A 19121-nucleotide genomic window follows, 5' to 3' on the forward strand; every position below is an offset into this window, starting at 1 on the left:
CTCCTCAAAGTGTCAAATTACATAAAAGTCTACGGAGAGGGGAGGGGGTTGGTGAGTCACAGCAGCTATGTCTCCGCCCATCAGCTCAGAGAGAACATCAGAATAATAATCTGGTAAAGACTCCAGAGATCAGAACTGATAGAAAATTAAGATAACACATCAGATAATAACCTATCATGTAGTTACAATAGACTATTCATAAATGAAAAGTTTGGTAAAAGTTATTGGAGACAGAAATTTAGGAAAGTAAAAAAAAATCTAAAAATGTTGTCTAAAATAGGCAAAAATCCACATCTTAAATGGTAAAAACCTGCCTTTAGCCACCACTAGGGGAGGCTATGCACAAACTGCATATTGTTTATATATTGGTTTTTCTGGATGAGATATGTGGTAATCAGGACAGTTTCTAGGTAATTTGTTGTAAGGGGTAAATCTCAAAAATCCCCCCACCTGCGGTTGTTAAAGTATATACATTACACCCCAATATTTACATAAACAGCCCGCATACAAAATTAAAAATATTGCAGACATACGTGTGGATTTATGTGTGGATTATAGTGTATCCCTCTAAGTTAACTTAAACATTGCTCCCCCGAAATTAATTCTAACATATATAGCCTACCCACACAACTACCAGAGGTGAGCATAATACATTTATTACTCACAAACACTCAGAAAACCACATTTATTTGCACCAGGAAGCAAGTTATTTTCTTCTTTTGCTCCAATATACACTCACTGGCCCCTTTATTAGGTACACCATGCTAGTAACGGGTTGGACCCCCTTTTGCCTTCAGAACTGCCTCAATTCTTCGTGGCATAGATACAACAAGGTGCTGGAAGCTCCTCAGAGATTTTGCTCCATATTGACATGATGGCATCACACAGTTGCCGCAGATTTGTCGGCTGCACATCCATGATGCGAATCTCCCGTTCCACCACATCCCAAAGATGCTCTATTGCAGTGATGGTGAACCTTTTAGAGCCTGAGTGCCAGAACTTCAACCAAAAGCCACGTATTTATTGCAAAGTGCCAGCGCAGCAATTTAAGCAGTAATTTATTTCTCCTTGTTCATTGACAACTTTCAATCCTTCAGCCTCCTAAGGACACCAACGCAGTTGAAAGGAGGAGGGCAAATTCATCTATCATTGTAGGAAGATTCTGCAGGAAGATTCTTTGGGTCCTGTCTGGTGAACTTCATTCTGGGGTGATGGCCTGGGTGCCCACAGAAAGGGCTCCGAGTGCCACCTCTGGCACCCGTGCCATAGGTTCGCCACCACTGCTCTATTGGATTGAGATCTGGTGACTGTGGAGGCCATTTGAGTCCAGTGACCTCATTGTCATGTTCAAGAAACCAGTCTGAGATGATTCCAGCTTTATGACATGGCGCATTATCCTGCTGAAAGTAGCCATCAGATGTTACAGGGTACATTGTGCTCATAAAGGGATGGACATGCTCAGCAACAATACTCAGGTAGGCTGTGGCGTTGTACCAAGGGGCCCAAAGAGTGCCAAGAAAATATTCCCCACACCATGACACCACCACCACCAGCCTGAACCGTTGATATGAGGCAGGATGGATCCATGCTTTCATGTTGTAGACGCCAAATTCTGACCCTACCATCCGAATGTCGCAGCAGAAATCGAGACTCATCAGACCAGGCAACGTTTTTCCAATCTTCTACTGTCCAATTTCGATGAGCTTGTGCAAATTGTAGCCTCAGTTTCCTGTTCTTAGCTAAAAGGAGTGGTACCCGGTGTGGTCTTCTGCTGCTGTAGCCCATCTGCCTCAAAGTTGGACATACTGTGTGTTCAGAGATGCTCTTCTGCCTACCTTGGTTGTAACGGGTGGCAATTTGAGTCACTGTTGCCTTTCTATCAGCTCGAACCAGTCTGCCCATTCTCCTCTGACCTCTGGTATCAACAAGGCATTTCCGCCCACAGAACTGCCGCTCACTGGATGTTTTTTCTTTTTCGGACCATTCTCTGTAAACCCTAGAGAAAATCCCAGTAGATCAGCAGTTTCTGAAATACTCAGACCAGCCCTTCTGGCACCAACAACCATGCCACGTTCAAAGGCCTCAAATCACCTTTCTTCCCCATACTGATGCTCGGTTTGAACTGCAGGAGATTGTCTTGACCATGTCTACATGCCTAAATGCCACCATGTGATTGGCTGATTAGAAATTAAGTGTTAACGAGCAGTTGGACAGGTGTACCTAATAAAGTGGCCGGTGAGTGTATATGCAACCAGCGCAATGCCCCAGTATATAGGTAGCAGCATACTGCCCCCCAGTATATAGACAGCAGCACACTGCCCCCCAGTATATAGACAGCAGCACACTGCCCCCCAGTATATAGACAGCAGCACACTGCCCCCAGTAGATAGGTAGCAGCACACCGCCCCCAGTATATAGGTAGAAGCACATTGCCCCCAGTAGATAGGTAGCAGCACACTGCCCCCAGTATATAGGTAGCAGCATACTGCCCCCCAGTATATAGATAGTAGCACACTGCCCCCAGTATATAGGTAGCAGCACACTGCTCCACCAGTATATAGGTAGCAGCACACTGCCCCCGAGTATATAGATAGAAGCACACTGCCCCCAGTATATAGGTAGCAGCACACTGCTCCACCAGTATATAGGTAGCAGCACACTGCCCCCGAGTATATAGATAGAAGCACAATGCCCCCAGTATATAGATAGCAGCACACTGCCCCCCAGTATATAGGTAGCAGCACACTGCCCCCCAGTATATAGGTAGCAGCACACTGCTCCACCAGTATATAGGTAGCAGCACACTGCCCCCGAGTATATAGATAGAAGCACACTGCCCCCAGTATATAGATAGAAGCACATTGCCCCCCAGTATATAGATAGAAGCACATTGCCACCAGTATATAGGTAGCAGCACACTGTCCCCAGTAGATAGGTAGCAGCACACTGCTCCACCAGTATATAGATAGAAGCACACTGCCCCCAGTATATAGGTAGCAGCACACTGGCCCCAGTATATAGATAGAAGCACACTGCCCCTAGTATATAGATAGAAGCACATTGCCCCTAGTATATGGATAGAAGCACACCGCCCCAGTATATAGATAGAAGCACACTGCCCCCAGTATATAGATAGCAGCACACTGCCCCCCAGTATATAGGTAGCAGCACACTGTCCCCAAGTATATAGATGGAAGCACACTGCCCCAGTATATAGATAGCAGCACACTGCCCTCCAGTATATAGATAGCAGCACACTGCCCCAGTATATAGATAGAAGCACACTGCCCCAGTATATAGATAGAAGCACACTGCCCCAGTATATAGGTAGCAGCACACTGCTCCACCAGTATATAGATAGCAGCACACTGCCCCCCAGTATATAGATAGCAGCACACTGCACCCCAGTATATAGATAGAAGCACACTGCCCCAGTATATAGATAGAAGCACACTGCCCCAGTATATAGGTAGCAGCACACTGCTCCACCAGTAGATAGATAGCAGCACACTGCCCCACAGTATATAGATAGCAGCAGACTGCTCCACCAGTATATAGGTAGCAGCACACTGCTCCCAAGTATATAGATAGAAGCACACTGCCCCAGTATATAGGTAGAAGCACACTGCCCCCAGTATATAGATAGAAGCAAACTGCCCCCCAGTATATAGGTAGCAGCACACTGCCCCCCAGTATATAGACAGCAGCACACTGCCCCCCAGTATATAGGTAGCCAGCACACTGCCCCCCAGTATATAGACAGCAGCACACTGCCCCCAGTATATAGGTAGCCAGCACACTGTTCCCTAGTATACAGCTGGCAGCACACTGGCCTCTTCAGGATATAGGTAGCAGCACGCTGCCCCCAGTATATAGGTAACAGCACACTGCCCCCAGTATATAGACAGCAGCACACTGCCCCCCAGTATATAGGTAGCCAGCACACTGCCCCCCAGTATATAGACAGCAGCACACTGCCCCCAGTATATAGGTAGCCAGCACACTGTTCCCTAGTATACAGCTGGCAGCACACTGGCCTCTTCAGGATATAGGTAGCAGCACACTGCCCCCAGTATATAGGTAACAGCACACTGCCCCCAGTATATAGGTAGCTGCACTCTGCCCCCCCCAGTATATAGATAGAAGCACACTGCCCCCAGTATACAGGTAGCTGCACTCTGCCCCCGCCCCCCCATATATAGGTAGCAGCACATTGGCGCCCTTTAGTATATAGTTAGCAGAACACTGGCCTCTTCAGTATATAGGTAGCAGCACACTGCTCCCAGTATATAGGTAGACGCACACTGCTCTGCCCAATGTATATGTAGCCAGCACGCTGCCCCCCTCCCCCCAGTATATTGGTAGGACTAAAATAAATAGACTCAGTGATCACCTTCCGGCACTCTCCATGGCTCCTCTTCTCTTTCTTGCGCACACCTCACGATGTCATAGTGTGTGAGGGGCAGAGTGTATTGACTAGGCTCTGCCCGTGCTACTGCTGAAGAAGAGTGGAGAAGAGGAACCATGGGAAGCGCCAGAAGGTGAGTACTTAGTAATATGGTAATCCTGGCAAATGTAACAGGTTCATAAACAGTAACTTCCACAGGTCAGAAAAAGAGCAGAAGCACAAGCCAACATACATTTTATCTGGAATTCTAGGAAACCTATTGCTCAGACACCTCCACATGGGGGAAGAGTAGACATGGCACAAGGTCATAACTTATGAAAACCCTACTTGTGACGACCAATGGCTTCATCTTTTGATTACTCCACCATTGCTTAAACTTCCCCCCTCCTATTCCATGACTATTAAGGGAAACACAAACTGGGAGTCCAACCAGGATAGATCGTACCATCCTAAATGTGGGAGGGGGATGACAATGTGGTTATTCATTAATATTTGGTAGGAGCTTTGTACCCCCCAAAAAAACTAATCTCCATTTGCTATGAAATGTGGATATTCCCTTTAGGATTGGATGAGTAAAGTGTTTGGACTTTCCATAATTCATGTCTCTCCCGCTCTGCTGTCATTAGATCTTTATTAATGACCATACATATCCTTAGGATTACTTGGGCAGCAATTTTACAAAGTCACTTACCACACATTGATGTCTGCTCGTAACTAATATCATCGGATCCATGTTTCAATCCATTAAGCATATTTTGACCGAAGAGCCCCAGGGCACCACTCTGTGCACGTCCCTTTAACGATGGGTTGGAGAACTACAAAGTGAGACTCGTATAATTTAATTTAATTTAGAAATATTCCTCGTAGAGAATTAATACTATCTAGAAATAGAAGCTGCAGGCGGTATCTGCAGAAGCCACATTAATATAGAAGTATGATTAAATAACGCATAAAAAGAAGATTTAGACAAATTCGATGAAATAGTTACATGTTCCAAAAATGGAAACACAGAAATCGGGGTGAGAATGGAGATATCCATCACTCAGTTCTGTCTCTCGCCCTATGAACTCATCTCCCTCATTATCTGTTCCAATCTGTAGGACTTCTCTCGTGCTGCACCTATTTTATGGAAGTTACTCTCATTGGGCATTTGGACTTAATTCTAACTTGTGTAAACAGGAGGCCTATCCGTACATCAGATGTGTATAGAGAAGAGGACCATACATGAGATGTGTATAGAGAGGAGGATCATACATGAGATGTGTATAGAGAGGAGGATCATACATGAGATGTGTATAGAGAGGAGGACCATACATGAGATGTGTATAGAGAAGAGGACCATACATGAGATGTGTACAGAGAGGAGGACCATACATGAGATGTGTACAGAGAGGAGGATCATACATGAGATGTGTATAGAGAAGAGGACCATACATGAGATGTGTATAGAGAAGAGGACCATACATGAAATGTGTATAGAGAAGAGGACCATACATGAGATGTGTATAGAGAAGAGGACCATACATGAGATGTGTATAGAGAGGAGGACCATACATGAGATGTGTATAAAGAGGAGGAGCATACATGAGATGTGTATAGAGAAGAGGACCATACATGAGATGTATATAGAGAAAAGGACCATACATGAGATGTGTATAGAGAGGAGGATCATACATGAGATGTGTATAGAGAGGAGGATCATACATGAGATGTGTATAGAGAGGAGGACCATACATGAGATGTGTATAGAGAAGAGGACCATACATGAGATGTGTACAGAGAGGAGGACCATACATGAGATGTGTACAGAGAGGAGGATCATACATGAGATGTGTATAGAGAAGAGGACCATACATGAGATGTGTATAGAGAAGAGGACCATACATGAAATGTGTATAGAGAAGAGGACCATACATGAGATGTGTATAGAGAAGAGGACCATACATGAGATGTGTATAGAGAGGAGGACCATACATGAGATGTGTATAAAGAGGAGGAGCATACATGAGATGTGTATAGAGAAGAGGACCATACATGAGATGTATATAGAGAAAAGGACCATACATGAGATGTGTATAGAGAGGAGGACCATACATGAGATGTGTATAGAGAAGAGGACCATACATGAGATGTGTACAGAGAGGAGGACCATACATGAGATGTGTATAGAGAAGAGGACCATACATGAGATGTGTATAGAGAAGAGGACCATACATGAGATGTGTATAGAGAAGAGGACCATACATGAGATGTGTATAGAGAAGAGGACCATACATGAGATGTGTATAGAGAAGAGGACCATACATGAGATGTATATAGAGAAGAGGACCATACATGAGATGTGTATAGAGAAGAGGACCATACATGAGATGTATATAGAGAAGAGGACCATACATGAGATGTGTATAGAGAGGAGGATCATACATGAGATGTGTATAGAGAAGGGGACCATACATGAGATGTGTATAGAGAGGAGGACCATACATGAGATGTGTATAGAGAAGGGGACCATACATGAGATGTGTATAGAGAGGAGGATCATACATGAGATGTGTATAGAGAAGAGGACCATACATGAGATGTGTATAGAGAAGAGGACCATACATGAGATGTGTATAGAGAAGAGGATCATACATGAGATGTGTATAGAGAAGAGGACCATACATGAGATGTGTATAGAGAGGAGTACCATACATGAGATGTGTATAGAGAGGAGGACCATACATGAGATGTGTATAGAGAAGAGGACCATACATGAGATGTGTATAGAGAAGAGGACCATACATGAGATGTGTATAGAGAGGAGGACCATACATGAGATGTGTATAGAGAAGGGGACCATACATGAGATGTGTATAGAGAGGAGGATCATACATGAGATGTGTATAGAGAAGAGGACCATACATGAGATGTGTATAGAGAAGAGGACCATACATGAGATGTGTATAGAGAGGAGGACCATACATGAGATGTGTATAGAGAGGAGGACCATACATGAGATGTGTATAGAGAGGAGGATCATACATGAGATGTGTATAGAGAAGAGGACCATACATGAGATGTGTATAGAGAAGAGGACCATACATGAGATGTGTATAGAGAAGAGGATCATACATGAGATGTGTATAGAGAGGAGGACCATACATGAGATGTGTATAGAGAAGAGGACCATACATGAGATGTGTATAGAGAAGAGGACCATACATGAGATGTGTATAGAGAAGAGGACCATACATGAGATGTGTATAGAGGAGGACCATACATGAGATGTGTATAGAGGAGGACCATACATGAGATGTGTATAGAGAAGAGGACCATACATGAGATGTGTATAGAGAAGAGGACCATACATGAGATGTGTATAGAGAGGAGGACCATACATGAGATGTGTATAGAGAAGAGGACCATACATGAGATGTGTATAGAGAGGAGGACCATACATGAGATGTGTATAGAGAGGAGGACCATACATGAGATGTGTATAGAGAAGGGGACCATACATGAGATGTGTATAGAGAAGGGGACCATACATGAGATGTGTATAGAGAGGAGGATCATACATGAGATGTGTATAGAGAAGAGGACCATACATGAGATGTGTATAGAGAAGAGGACCATACATGAGATGTGTATAGAGAAGAGGACCATACATGAGATGTGTATAGAGAAGAGGACCATACATGAGATGTGTATAGAGAGGAGGACCATACATGAGATGTGTATAGAGGAGGACCATACATGAGATGTGTATAGAGAAGAGGATCATACATGAGATGTGTAAAGAGAAGAGGACCATACATGAGATGTGTATAGAGAGGAGGACCATACATGAGATGTGTATAGAGAGGAGGACCATACATGAGATGTGTATAGAGAAGAGGATCATACATGAGATGTGTATAGAGAAGGGGACCATACATGAGATGTGTATAGAGAGGAGGACCATACATGAGATGTGTATAGAGAAGGGGACCATACATGAGATGTGTATAGAGAAGGGGACCATACATGAGATGTGTATAGAGAGGAGGATCATACATGAGATGTGTATAGAGAGGAGGAGCATACATGAGATGTGTATAGAGAGGAGGACCATACATGAGATGTGTATAGAGAAGAGGATCATACATGAGATGTGTATAGAGAGGAGGACCATACATGAGATGTGTATAGAGAAGAGGACCATACATGAGATGTGTATAGAGAGGAGGATCATACATGAGATGTGTATAGAGAGGAGGAGCATACATGAGATGTGTATAGAGAGGAGGACCATACATGAGATGTGTATAGAGAAGAGGACCATACATGAGATGTGTATAGAGAGGAGGACCATACATGAGATGTGTATAGAGGAGGACCATACATGTGATGTGTATAGAGAGGAGGACCATACATGAGATGTGTAAAGAGGGAAACTTTAGAATGTTGATTAAGAGAAAGTCTTAAAACATCTATTTATAGGGAATATGTCATCGGTTTTGACCATAATGAACTACACACAATACTATATTGGCCGTGTAGCGCTGTGTAACATTGCCTTTGTGTGTGTGGTTAATAGCAACAGGACTATGAAAAGTCAACTTTTAATCCAGGTCTTCAGCTCCTGCAAGTGCTCTGGGGGGGGGGTCTATAAGTCTGAAGAGCTTCCCACTCTTTGCAATAATCTATTCCATTGCTCCTCCCCTCTGCTCTGAGTATTGGGCTACTCATGGAGCATGATATGGATGCATTGTTTGCTTATTGTATATTTGAGCCTGTTAAACCTGCGTATATTAAGCATAACATTTTATATCATGTATTTTATATCACATTTTGTATTATTATATTGATACTTATATGATTGTACTATTAAGTATTGCAGTATTAAAAATTTTTGGGAACATTTACTTATCCGTTCCTTGGAGTTCGCAGAAAGTGTATATAGTGCATTGTCCATGTATAATGCCCTGTGCCGCGATTCACTAAGATCGTGCGCCAGATATCCTGCATGTGATGCTTCCCCGCTCAGGTCCATGTCCCATGGAAGCCAACACAGCTGCGCCACAATCCGGTCAGGTGCAACACAATCGCATCGCAAACTCGTTAAATACCTTTGAAGGCTGCGCAAATCCCCAAAACAGCGAACAGTCTGGCAAAAGTGCAGTGTGACCCTTAGTAAATAAGCCCCTCTCTTGCAGTACTCATTGGGCATGATGTGTGCATAATACTTACATATTGGGGCTCATTTACTAATGGTCCGCGGACCGCACTATCATCGGATATTTCAACGATTTCTGATTTGCGCTGCATTTAGCAGGTTATTGTCTCACAAGCGGATTTTCGTGCTTCGGCGCCGGCTTTCATGTGACACAAATCGGGGCGTGGCCATCAGACGATCTGACTGATTTGGACAGCGTGTGTGATTTAACATTTAAATTGTGTCGCAAGACAATGCACTTACATGCACCAGGAAGAAGAAGGTGAACTCCGGGGACCTGAGCGGGGGAGAGACACATGCAGGATATCGGGCGCACGATCTTAGTGAATCACGGCACAGGGCATAATCGTCAGACAACGCACCTCGGGGAACGCACAGGGATGGTTAAGTTATTATTATTAACCACAGCATAATGTGGGTGTATTATTAATTTTTTTTTTAATCATATTATTTGGAACCGCATGGGGGTATTTATTGGTTATTATTAGGGCTTATTTATTTTTTGTATTATTGAACACTGTAAAGGAGTACTGTATTTATTATTATTGAGATAGATATTGGTGTATTATATAAGCATTGCATTGTTGAGCACTGTAGTGGGGTACATATAGGGGGACATGTATTTCTGCTACTTAAATGGTCTCATTTTTGCGACTTTTCACTGTGACTTTTGCTGTTGTTTCTCTAGTGCACCTTGTGCCTTATGTATCGTTATTTTCCATGCATTTTCTGTTACCAGAGCACTTCCCCCCCTCCCACTGTGTGAGATTACAGTAGGCAGAGGGAGGGGGAAAAGTGCTGAGGGAGCAGGGGGAGACAATGTAACAGCCTGTGAAGCTGCAGCAGGGAAAGCCTGTGGTTCCAACCCCCAGAGCCCTTCAGGCTCATTAGCATAAGTTGATGTTAACACATGGTTGATGGATAACAGATATAAGAAGATACCACAGTCCCGGTGCCTGGATCTATGAGTAATGTCCCAGGTTTATCAGGATGGATTGTGTATAATTTATAGATTGAGCGCTGTATTGGGGCACATCATTTGGGTGTATTATGGTAATAAGTGCAATATTGCGCTACAACATGACTATTGTATAATAGTATTATATGATATTTCTGATTTTGGGTGATTCTTTACTATTTAGTGACTTTTTTGATCTTTGTGTCTATATTCCTGTTATATTATATTATAATGGATGATTATTTTATATTTGTTTGGTTTTAACGCGAATACTTCTAGTTTTTCATTATGAATGAGGTAAAGAAATATGAACGTGCCCTTAAAGGCATAGGTGACCTTTCATCTATCCCCCCTCCCCTTTAAGCCCACGTGACGCCGTGCAGCCGACAAGCAGCAGGTCCAGTTTCTCCAGCCGAGGATCCTGCTTACTCCTTGGCACCTGACGAGGAAGCTCTTAAGGAAATACTTGTGCTTTCTGTCAGAATTTGCTTCTGGAATGAGGGATTGTGGGAAACGTAGTCCGGCCTGGATCCATACATTGTCGATACGGATCATTAGTTGCGTAAATTTAGGACATTGTTTAGAATGGACGTTTCCCAGGGTAAAATCCTGCTGGATGAGAGGGATATGTGTGAGGTGGAGGGGGTAGTGGTGGGGGGAAGGGGCATTTGTCAAACCAAAAGTACTACATCTCCCATGATCCTCTGCTGCTGGCGTTCAGTCTAGCTGTGTGCAGGTTGCTCATAGCAGCTGATGGAAAACAGAATCAGAGAATCTCATCTCAGTGACAATAAGGGAGACGTCTGCACCCAGGGCTGTGGGGACCATGTGTGACGCCTGCTGACGCCATGGCGGTGGAGGGTGAGTGGGCACCAGGGGTGGCAGCTGTGGGTAAGGGCATGACGTCACATGGTGGCAGCGCTGGCCAGCTGCCAATCACTGCTGTGCACTGTGACGTCATCAGGGTGGGGGTGGCACACAGTACCACAACACTGCCGCATGCAGGTGTAGCAGAGCCGAGTCTGTCATTCGCATACGACTACTACGACAAAACACGTAGACGTTATACGGTTGTGTGTGAAGTGGATGAATGTCCTCACACTGCTGTGCACTGTGACGTCATCAGGGTGGGGGTGGCACATAGTATCACAACACCGCTGAATGCAGATGTAGCAGAGCCGAGTCTGTCATTCGCATACGACTACTACGACAAAACACGTAGACGTTATGCCATTGTATGTGAAGTGGATGAATGTCCTCACACTGCTGTGCACTGTGACGTCATCAGGGTGGGGGTGGCACATAGTATCACAACACCTCTGCATGCAGATGTAGCAGTGCCGAGTCCGTCATTTGCATACGACTACTACGACAAAACACATAGACGGAATACCATTGTGTGTGAAGTGGATGGATGTCCTCACACTGCTGTGCACTGAGATGTCAAGAAGGAGGGGTGGCACATAGTATCACAACACCGCCGCATGCAGATGTAGCAGAGCCGGGTCTGTCATTCGCATACGACTACTACGACAAAACACATAGACGTTATACCATTGTGTGTGAAGTGGATGGATGTCCTCACACTGCTGTGCACTGTGACGTCATCAGGATGGGGGTGGCACATAGCATCACAACACCGCCGTATGCAGATGTAGCAGAGCCGAGTCTGTCACACGACAAAACACGTAGACGTAATACGCCCTGGACAGATGCGCAATCATACCGTTGTGTGTGCAGTGGAGGAATGTCCTCACACTGCTGTGCTCTGTGCATGAAGCGGCATCAAGCCCCCTTGTTGTTTGCAGAAGAAGGGAGGAGCTGTGGATACAGTTCATTGCTCAGAACACAGCAGTGTGAGGATTGTGCGTTATTTTCAGTTTTGCTCTCTTCTGTATATAATTAGTACATCTCCCTGATACACGACTAATATAGCAAAAGTAATTGCCCCGGGGTGGTGCGTAATCATACTTTTGTGTGTGCAGTGGAGGACGGTCCTCACACTGCTGTGCTCTATGCATGGAGCCGCACTAACCCCCCTCCTCTATGTATAGTAAAATCTATAACAGTTGTCTACAGAAGAAGGGAGGGGCTTTGGATGCAGCTCATTGCTCAGAGCACAGCAGTGTGAGGATTGTGCTTTTTTTCCAGTTGTGCTCTCTTCTTGATGCAATTAGCGCATGAGTCTGTCATTCGTACAACTAGTATAAGAAAATTATTTGCCCAGGGGTGGATGTGTAATCATATTTTGTGTTTGCAGTGGTGGCCGGTCCTCACACTGCTGTGCTCTGTGCATGCCCTCTATGTTCCAAATGTTTTTATCTTTTGTGAGGCGCATTGTACAAGTAGAAATGGACGTGTAATACAAATAAGCATCTTTAGATTTACTTCCCCCTCCTCTATTTATAGTGAAATCTATAACAGTTGTGTCAGCTATAGATTTTACACCGTGTAGAATGGAGGGGCTTTGGAGCAGCTCATTGCTCAGAGCACAGCAGTGTGAGGATTGTATATTTTTCATAGTTCTGCTCTCTTCTTTATGTAATTAGCTCTTCTCCCTCAGAGCTGAGTTAGTTATTTGAATCAATGAGCCTGTGCATTGATTCATTGAAAGACAAACAGATGCAGCAGAGCCGAATAATTCCATACCCCATATTCTTACCTCCCAATGTTCCTAAAGTGAGATGGGGAAGGAAAAGTTTACCCTTTTAGCACCCGCTCTAAAACTACCCCCCTAGTGTGGCCCCACATTATAATTTCCCTCTTTCCTCTGAATACCCCACCCAGTATATTGCCCCTCCCTTCCTAATACCCACTACCTGTGGCCCTCTAAACAGTATAATGAAGCCCCCCTATGGTACCTCCGCACCTATAATGCTCCCTAATTTACCCCTCCAATAGTAAATAATGCCCCTTTAAAAAAAAAAAAAAAAAAGAAGTTCCCCCACTGATGTGTATGCACCCCCCAACAACATTTTAATGCTTACTTACTGTGTGAGCCATGGAGGATTGCCCTCACACTGCTGTGCTCTGTGCATGGAGACTGATCAGGCCGCCTCCTCTATGTATATACAACCTTTCTCCTTTTGCCCCATCTATTCCTTTGTGCTATAGTAAGATGATCCCCTCTACCTCCCTGTGTCACCACTGATGTAGCAGTGCTGGGTTACCCATAGTCACATACCGATACACATTGGATTTAGCACTTGGCACAACCCAATTCAGTTCTCATATCAATGTATATATTTCAGATCCCAGTACTTGGCAAAACTTTACCAGTTTTGGGCTTTCCAGTGAAAAACCAGTGAATTGTGCCGAGGGACAAACTCATCTCTGCTGCATCTACTGTAGATCTACTTGTTGCACAAACAAGATCTGTGTCATGGTCGCAGTGTAACAGTGAATGTGGTCATGGTGTCACGTGGTGGGCATAGTAGAGATGATTGTATCTAACCCATAGTTCCATCTTAAAGGGATATTTCCAATACAGAAAACTAGTACTATCTTATAGGTAATACCTCTGGTAATGGGAGACCCCTGTCCCTCCTGATGAGGGGACCACCGCATTCAGAAGGGGAGTGGTGACTGCACTGGAGACCACATATGTCAATGGAACATCCCTTTAAGAATAACTAATTTCCCCCGATCAACAGGAGGCGGCTTTTCCACACAATCCTTCTGCCACTCCATTCATTTAAAGGAACGGTACCCCCATTCTTGTAAGTGGTGACAGTCCCAGTGGTAGGACCCTCACTCTCCCCCTCTGTCCTATTGTCTAGACAGGTATTAGTGGTAACAAACCATCAGCTGTGAAATGTCTTGGATCTAGAATTTCAAAGTAAACTGGAATCGTTCCATTAATTGACAGCAAGCAGAGATCATGTCCGGTTACTAAATGTGTGCAATGAGATGAGCGGCTTTTCAAGACAACATTGTATCAGTTGTGATAAGTGATATCCAATATGCGTCTGTGTCCACCTAGTGGTTGTGTTGTGTATTGCAGCATTTCGTGGGTTTAGTTTGAATGTCGGGATATTGTATCGTACTATGAAATTGGACAACTTAGCCAAATCCAAATCCGGTCCAAATCTCCTATTTTTTTTTGCATCAGGTAGGAGGGTCATTAGTCAGATAGAGTTGATGTCATACAACTTGTAGGGTGCAAAGGGTGAGGTCATAGCGGGACCCTGATGGGAAAATAGGACCCGAATTTGCATCACACATACTGACTTCAGTACTGACCTCTTCTGGTTCCCCCGCCGGTCCTGGAAGGTTCTGGGGTGTCAGCCAATAAGAAAGCCTGTCTGCAACCATGCTTGCATTTTGTATAAAAGATGAATAATAAAGTATTATAATTAACACATAACATAGTGGAAGTAAAGGTCAGTAGGTGCTCCAGCTTTCTCACTCGGGGACTTAAAGCGAGCATGTTACCAGTAATGTAATTTTTATCTGGTCTGAATGATTCTGATTCATTTCAGTACTTTCTAAAAACTTATTTCATACTACCTGGCTCCCTGCCAGCAGCGTGTGGTGAGTCCGAGAGGGGAAAGGAGGGTGGGAGGCAGCTGCAGCGGCTTGTGTGTGTCTGTATCTCAGTCTCCTCTCCTCCCCACTCTTGTAGCTTCCTCTCCAATTCCTGTCACGCCCATTGAGCAGGCAGAGGGAGGGGGATGGTGTGAGGGGAGAGAGACAGCAGCAGCTGCCCCCTGATACTCGCCACACGCTGTTTGTTACACTGTCTCTTCCTCCTCATGCTCCCTCAGCACTTCCCTCTGCCTGCTGTAAGCTCACACAGTGGGAGAGGGGGGAATTCTCCTACACAGTGTAACAGCCTGTGAAGCTAGAGATCCTGTGACGATTGTCTCCTATTTACAGGATCTTGGGACAATCCGAATAAATGGATCATGATGATGTGGTCCTATTTTTGCTTAAAGGTGCAGTGTGAGGTTGAGCATATTTACTGCTACTTCATTCAGTGGGAGTGTCAAAATTGCTGAGCACAACGCTCCCCTATCTCCACTGCTCTCAAAGACAGTGAATGTGAATGCCTGGAGACACCAGAGCGCTGTACGCAGCAATTTCCAACACTATCATAGTAATGAATAGAGCGTTGAATGCTCCACCTCCCCTTCAAGCAATTAGTGAGAATGGGACCCCCATTCTCATAAACTGTCAGGGTCCATTCCTGTGATACGGGGGAATTGTTATCCCTTATCCTGGATTAGTAAAATAAATCCTAAAACTAATATTAACGGGAAGTTGTCATCTAGCAATCTCAAAAAACGTCTCCATTTTCTGCGGTTCTTGTTTTCTGATGTTTTGGTCATTTTTCTGCTTTTGTACCTTGTGGGATTTGGTTTGTTTTGGGGAATATTTGGACATTTCTGAGCCTCTTGTGTGCGATGCATCAGATCATCCTAAAGCCTTGTTCACACTGTGACCTTTATTACGCTGTGTACATGTTCTCCCGGAGGTCGCGGTCTGTGTGGGAGGCAGATGCAGAACATGGATCACAAAGCTTATTAGACTGCTCCGAGGATTTAGGTATAGAGCACCCCCCAGGGTCAGGTCAGGGGTCACCTCACTGCCGGAGCCCCAGTGTAAACATTCAGCAGTCACTATGTGTATGAGACAGTATATGTATGAGACATGTATCCTAAGGTGGCAGCTTAGATACAGCAGCTCAGTTTTATGTATGGTAGATACCTCTATAATGGTAGCTTAGATACAGCAGCTCAGCTCTATGTATGGTAGATGTTCCTATAATGGCAGCTTAGATACGGCCACTCAGCTCTATATATGGTTGATGCTTCTATAATGGCAGCTTAGATACAGCAGCTAAGCTCTATGTATTGTAGATACCTCTATAATGGCAGCTTAGATACAGCATCTCAGCTCTGTGTATGGTAGATACCTCTATAAGGGCAGCTTAGATACAGCCGCTCAGCTCTATGTATGGTAGATACCTCTATAATGGCAGCTTAGATACAGCAGCTCAGCTCTATGTATGGTAGATACTTCTATACAGGTAGATTAGATACAGCCGCTCAGCTCTATGTATGGTAGATACTTCTATACAGGTAGATTAGATACAGCCGCTCAGCTCTATGTATGGTGGATACTTCTATACTGGTAGATTAGATACAGCAGCTCAGCTCTATGTATGGTGGATACTTCTATAATGGCAGCTTAGATACAGCAGCTCAGCTCTATGTATGGTGGATACCTCAATAATTGCAGCTTAGATACAGCAGCTCAGCTCTATGTATGGTGGATACTTCTATACTGGTAGATTAGATACAGCCACTCAGCTCTATGTATGGTGGATACTTCTATATTGGTAGATTAGATACAGCCACTCAGCTCTATGTATGGTGGATACTTCTATACTGGTAGATTAGATACAGCCACTCAGCTCTATGTATGGTGGATACTACTATACTGGTAGATTAGATACAGCCGCTCAGCTCTATGTATGGTGGATACTTCTATACTGGTAGATTAGATACAGCCACTCAGCTCTATGTATGGTGGATACTTCTATACTGGTAGATTAGATACAGCCGCTCAGCTCTATGTATGGTGGATACTTCTATACTGGTAGATTAGATACAGCCGCTCAGCTCTATGTATGGTGGATACTTCTATACTGGTAGATTAGATACAGCCGCTCAGCTCTATGTATGGTGGATACTTCTATACTGGTAGATTAGATACAGCCGCTCAGCTCTATGTATGGTGGATACTTCTATACTGGTAGATTAGATACAGCCGCTCAGCTCTATGTATGGTGGATACTTCTATACTGGTAGATTAGATACAGCCGCTCAGCTCTATGTATGGTGGATACTTCTATACTGGTAGATTAGATACAGCCGCTCAGCTCTATGTATGGTGGATACTTCTATACTGGTAGATTAGATACAGCCGCTCAGCTCTATGTATGGTGGATACTTCTATACTGGTAGATTAGATACAGCCGCTCAGCTCTATGTATGGTGGATACTTCTATACTGGTAGATTAGATACAGCCGCTCAGCTCTATGTATGGTGGATACTTCTATACTGGTAGATTAGATACAGCCGCTCAGCTCTATGTATGGTGGATACTTCTATACTGGTAGATTAGATACAGCCGCTCAGCTCTATGTATGGTGGATACTTCTATACTGGTAGATTAGATACAGCCGCTCAGCTCTATGTATGGTGGATACTTCTATACTGGTAGATTAGATACAGCCGCTCAGCTCTATGTATGGTGGATACTTCTATACTGGTAGATTAGATACAGCCGCTCAGCTCTATGTATGGTGGATACTTCTATACTGGTAGATTAGATACAGCCGCTCAGCTCTATGTATGGTGGATACTTCTATACTGGTAGATTAGATACAGCCGCTCAGCTCTATGTATGGTGGATACTTCTATACTGGTAGATTAGATACAGCCGCTCAGCTCTATGTATGGTGGATACTTCTATACTGGTAGATTAGATACAGCCGCTCAGCTCTATGTATGGTGGATACTTCTATACTGGTAGATTAGATACAGCAGCTCAGCTCTATGTATGGTGGATACTTCTATACTGGTAGATTAGATACAGCCGCTCAGCTCTATGTATGGTGGATACTTCTATACTGGCAGCTTAGATACAGCAGCTCAGCTCTGCAAGCCGGCGCCGATGCGCCACAATCCGATCGCGTGTGCCAAAAACCCGGGGCTATTCGGCGCAAAATGGAAATATTCGGGAAACCCGACAAAATCGCGGTCTGCGGACCCTTAGTAAATGAGCCCCAATGTATAGGGTGGTCCAAAAGTATGGAGACAATATACAGGGTTGTACAGGAAGATCGTATTCCAGCCGTGACATTGGGGGTGGGTGACCTTTTAGTGGTGAAATACTCCGATGCAAATGTCACCTCTACCTCGTCCCATTTAAAACTATTGATTTGGTGCCAAGATGGTTGGTTTCAAAATGGCCGCCTCTTAGGGCACAACCCCTTAGAGATTTAGCCCTTTTCTTGCTACACACAGGATGCTGTTCCCAAGCTTGTTTTTCCATTGGGCCTCCCTGTATGATGTAACTCTTGAGGTGTAATACCACATTACGCCATAGATAAAAGTGGCGCTGTTTGCTTGAGTGATTTCGATCACTGATATCTCCAGGTGTGACTGGTATTAGTCTACGGCGAAGCAATAGCAACACATCAATCCTGCACTGATCTCCTCGTCGTTGTCTTTACTGCGCCGTAAGTCATATCTTCCGCAGCTCCTGTACATTATCCGGAGACATTAAAGATCTCATTCCGGGGAAAACTACATAGAGGTTAAATGTAGCAGCTCGTTAAGCTTTTTCCCGGATTGACTTTTTTTCTCTCTACATTGTTGCAAATGGCGATTCCAGAAGCGCGGGACATCGTACGGGATTCTGCCGACGCTGCACTATGCAAATCGGCGCCATTAATATACAAACTTGTTCTATCGCTCGAGATGTTCCAGTACATAAATGTTAGTATTTGTGCGATGCAGATTGAAATATGTTCACGCTCACG

General features: G+C 44.3%; 1 protein-coding gene across 5 annotated transcripts in view; it reads left to right on the forward strand.

The window, feature by feature from the left end:
• Positions 1-11268: 11268 nt before the first annotated feature.
• Positions 11269-19121, forward strand: part of SAMD12 (sterile alpha motif domain containing 12) — a 365638-nt gene continuing 357785 nt past the window's right edge. For all 5 annotated transcript variants that reach the window (XM_072151282.1, XM_072151280.1, XM_072151284.1 and 2 more), the window contains exon 1: positions 11269-11427. In XM_072151282.1, coding sequence (XP_072007383.1) covers positions 11415-11427 — 13 coding nt within the window. In that variant the 5' untranslated portion in view covers positions 11269-11414. The remainder of the gene's footprint in view (positions 11428-19121) is intronic.

The sequence above is a fragment of the Engystomops pustulosus genome, chromosome 5 (assembly GCF_040894005.1).
Source record: "Engystomops pustulosus chromosome 5, aEngPut4.maternal, whole genome shotgun sequence".
NCBI lineage: Eukaryota > Metazoa > Chordata > Amphibia > Anura > Leptodactylidae > Engystomops > Engystomops pustulosus.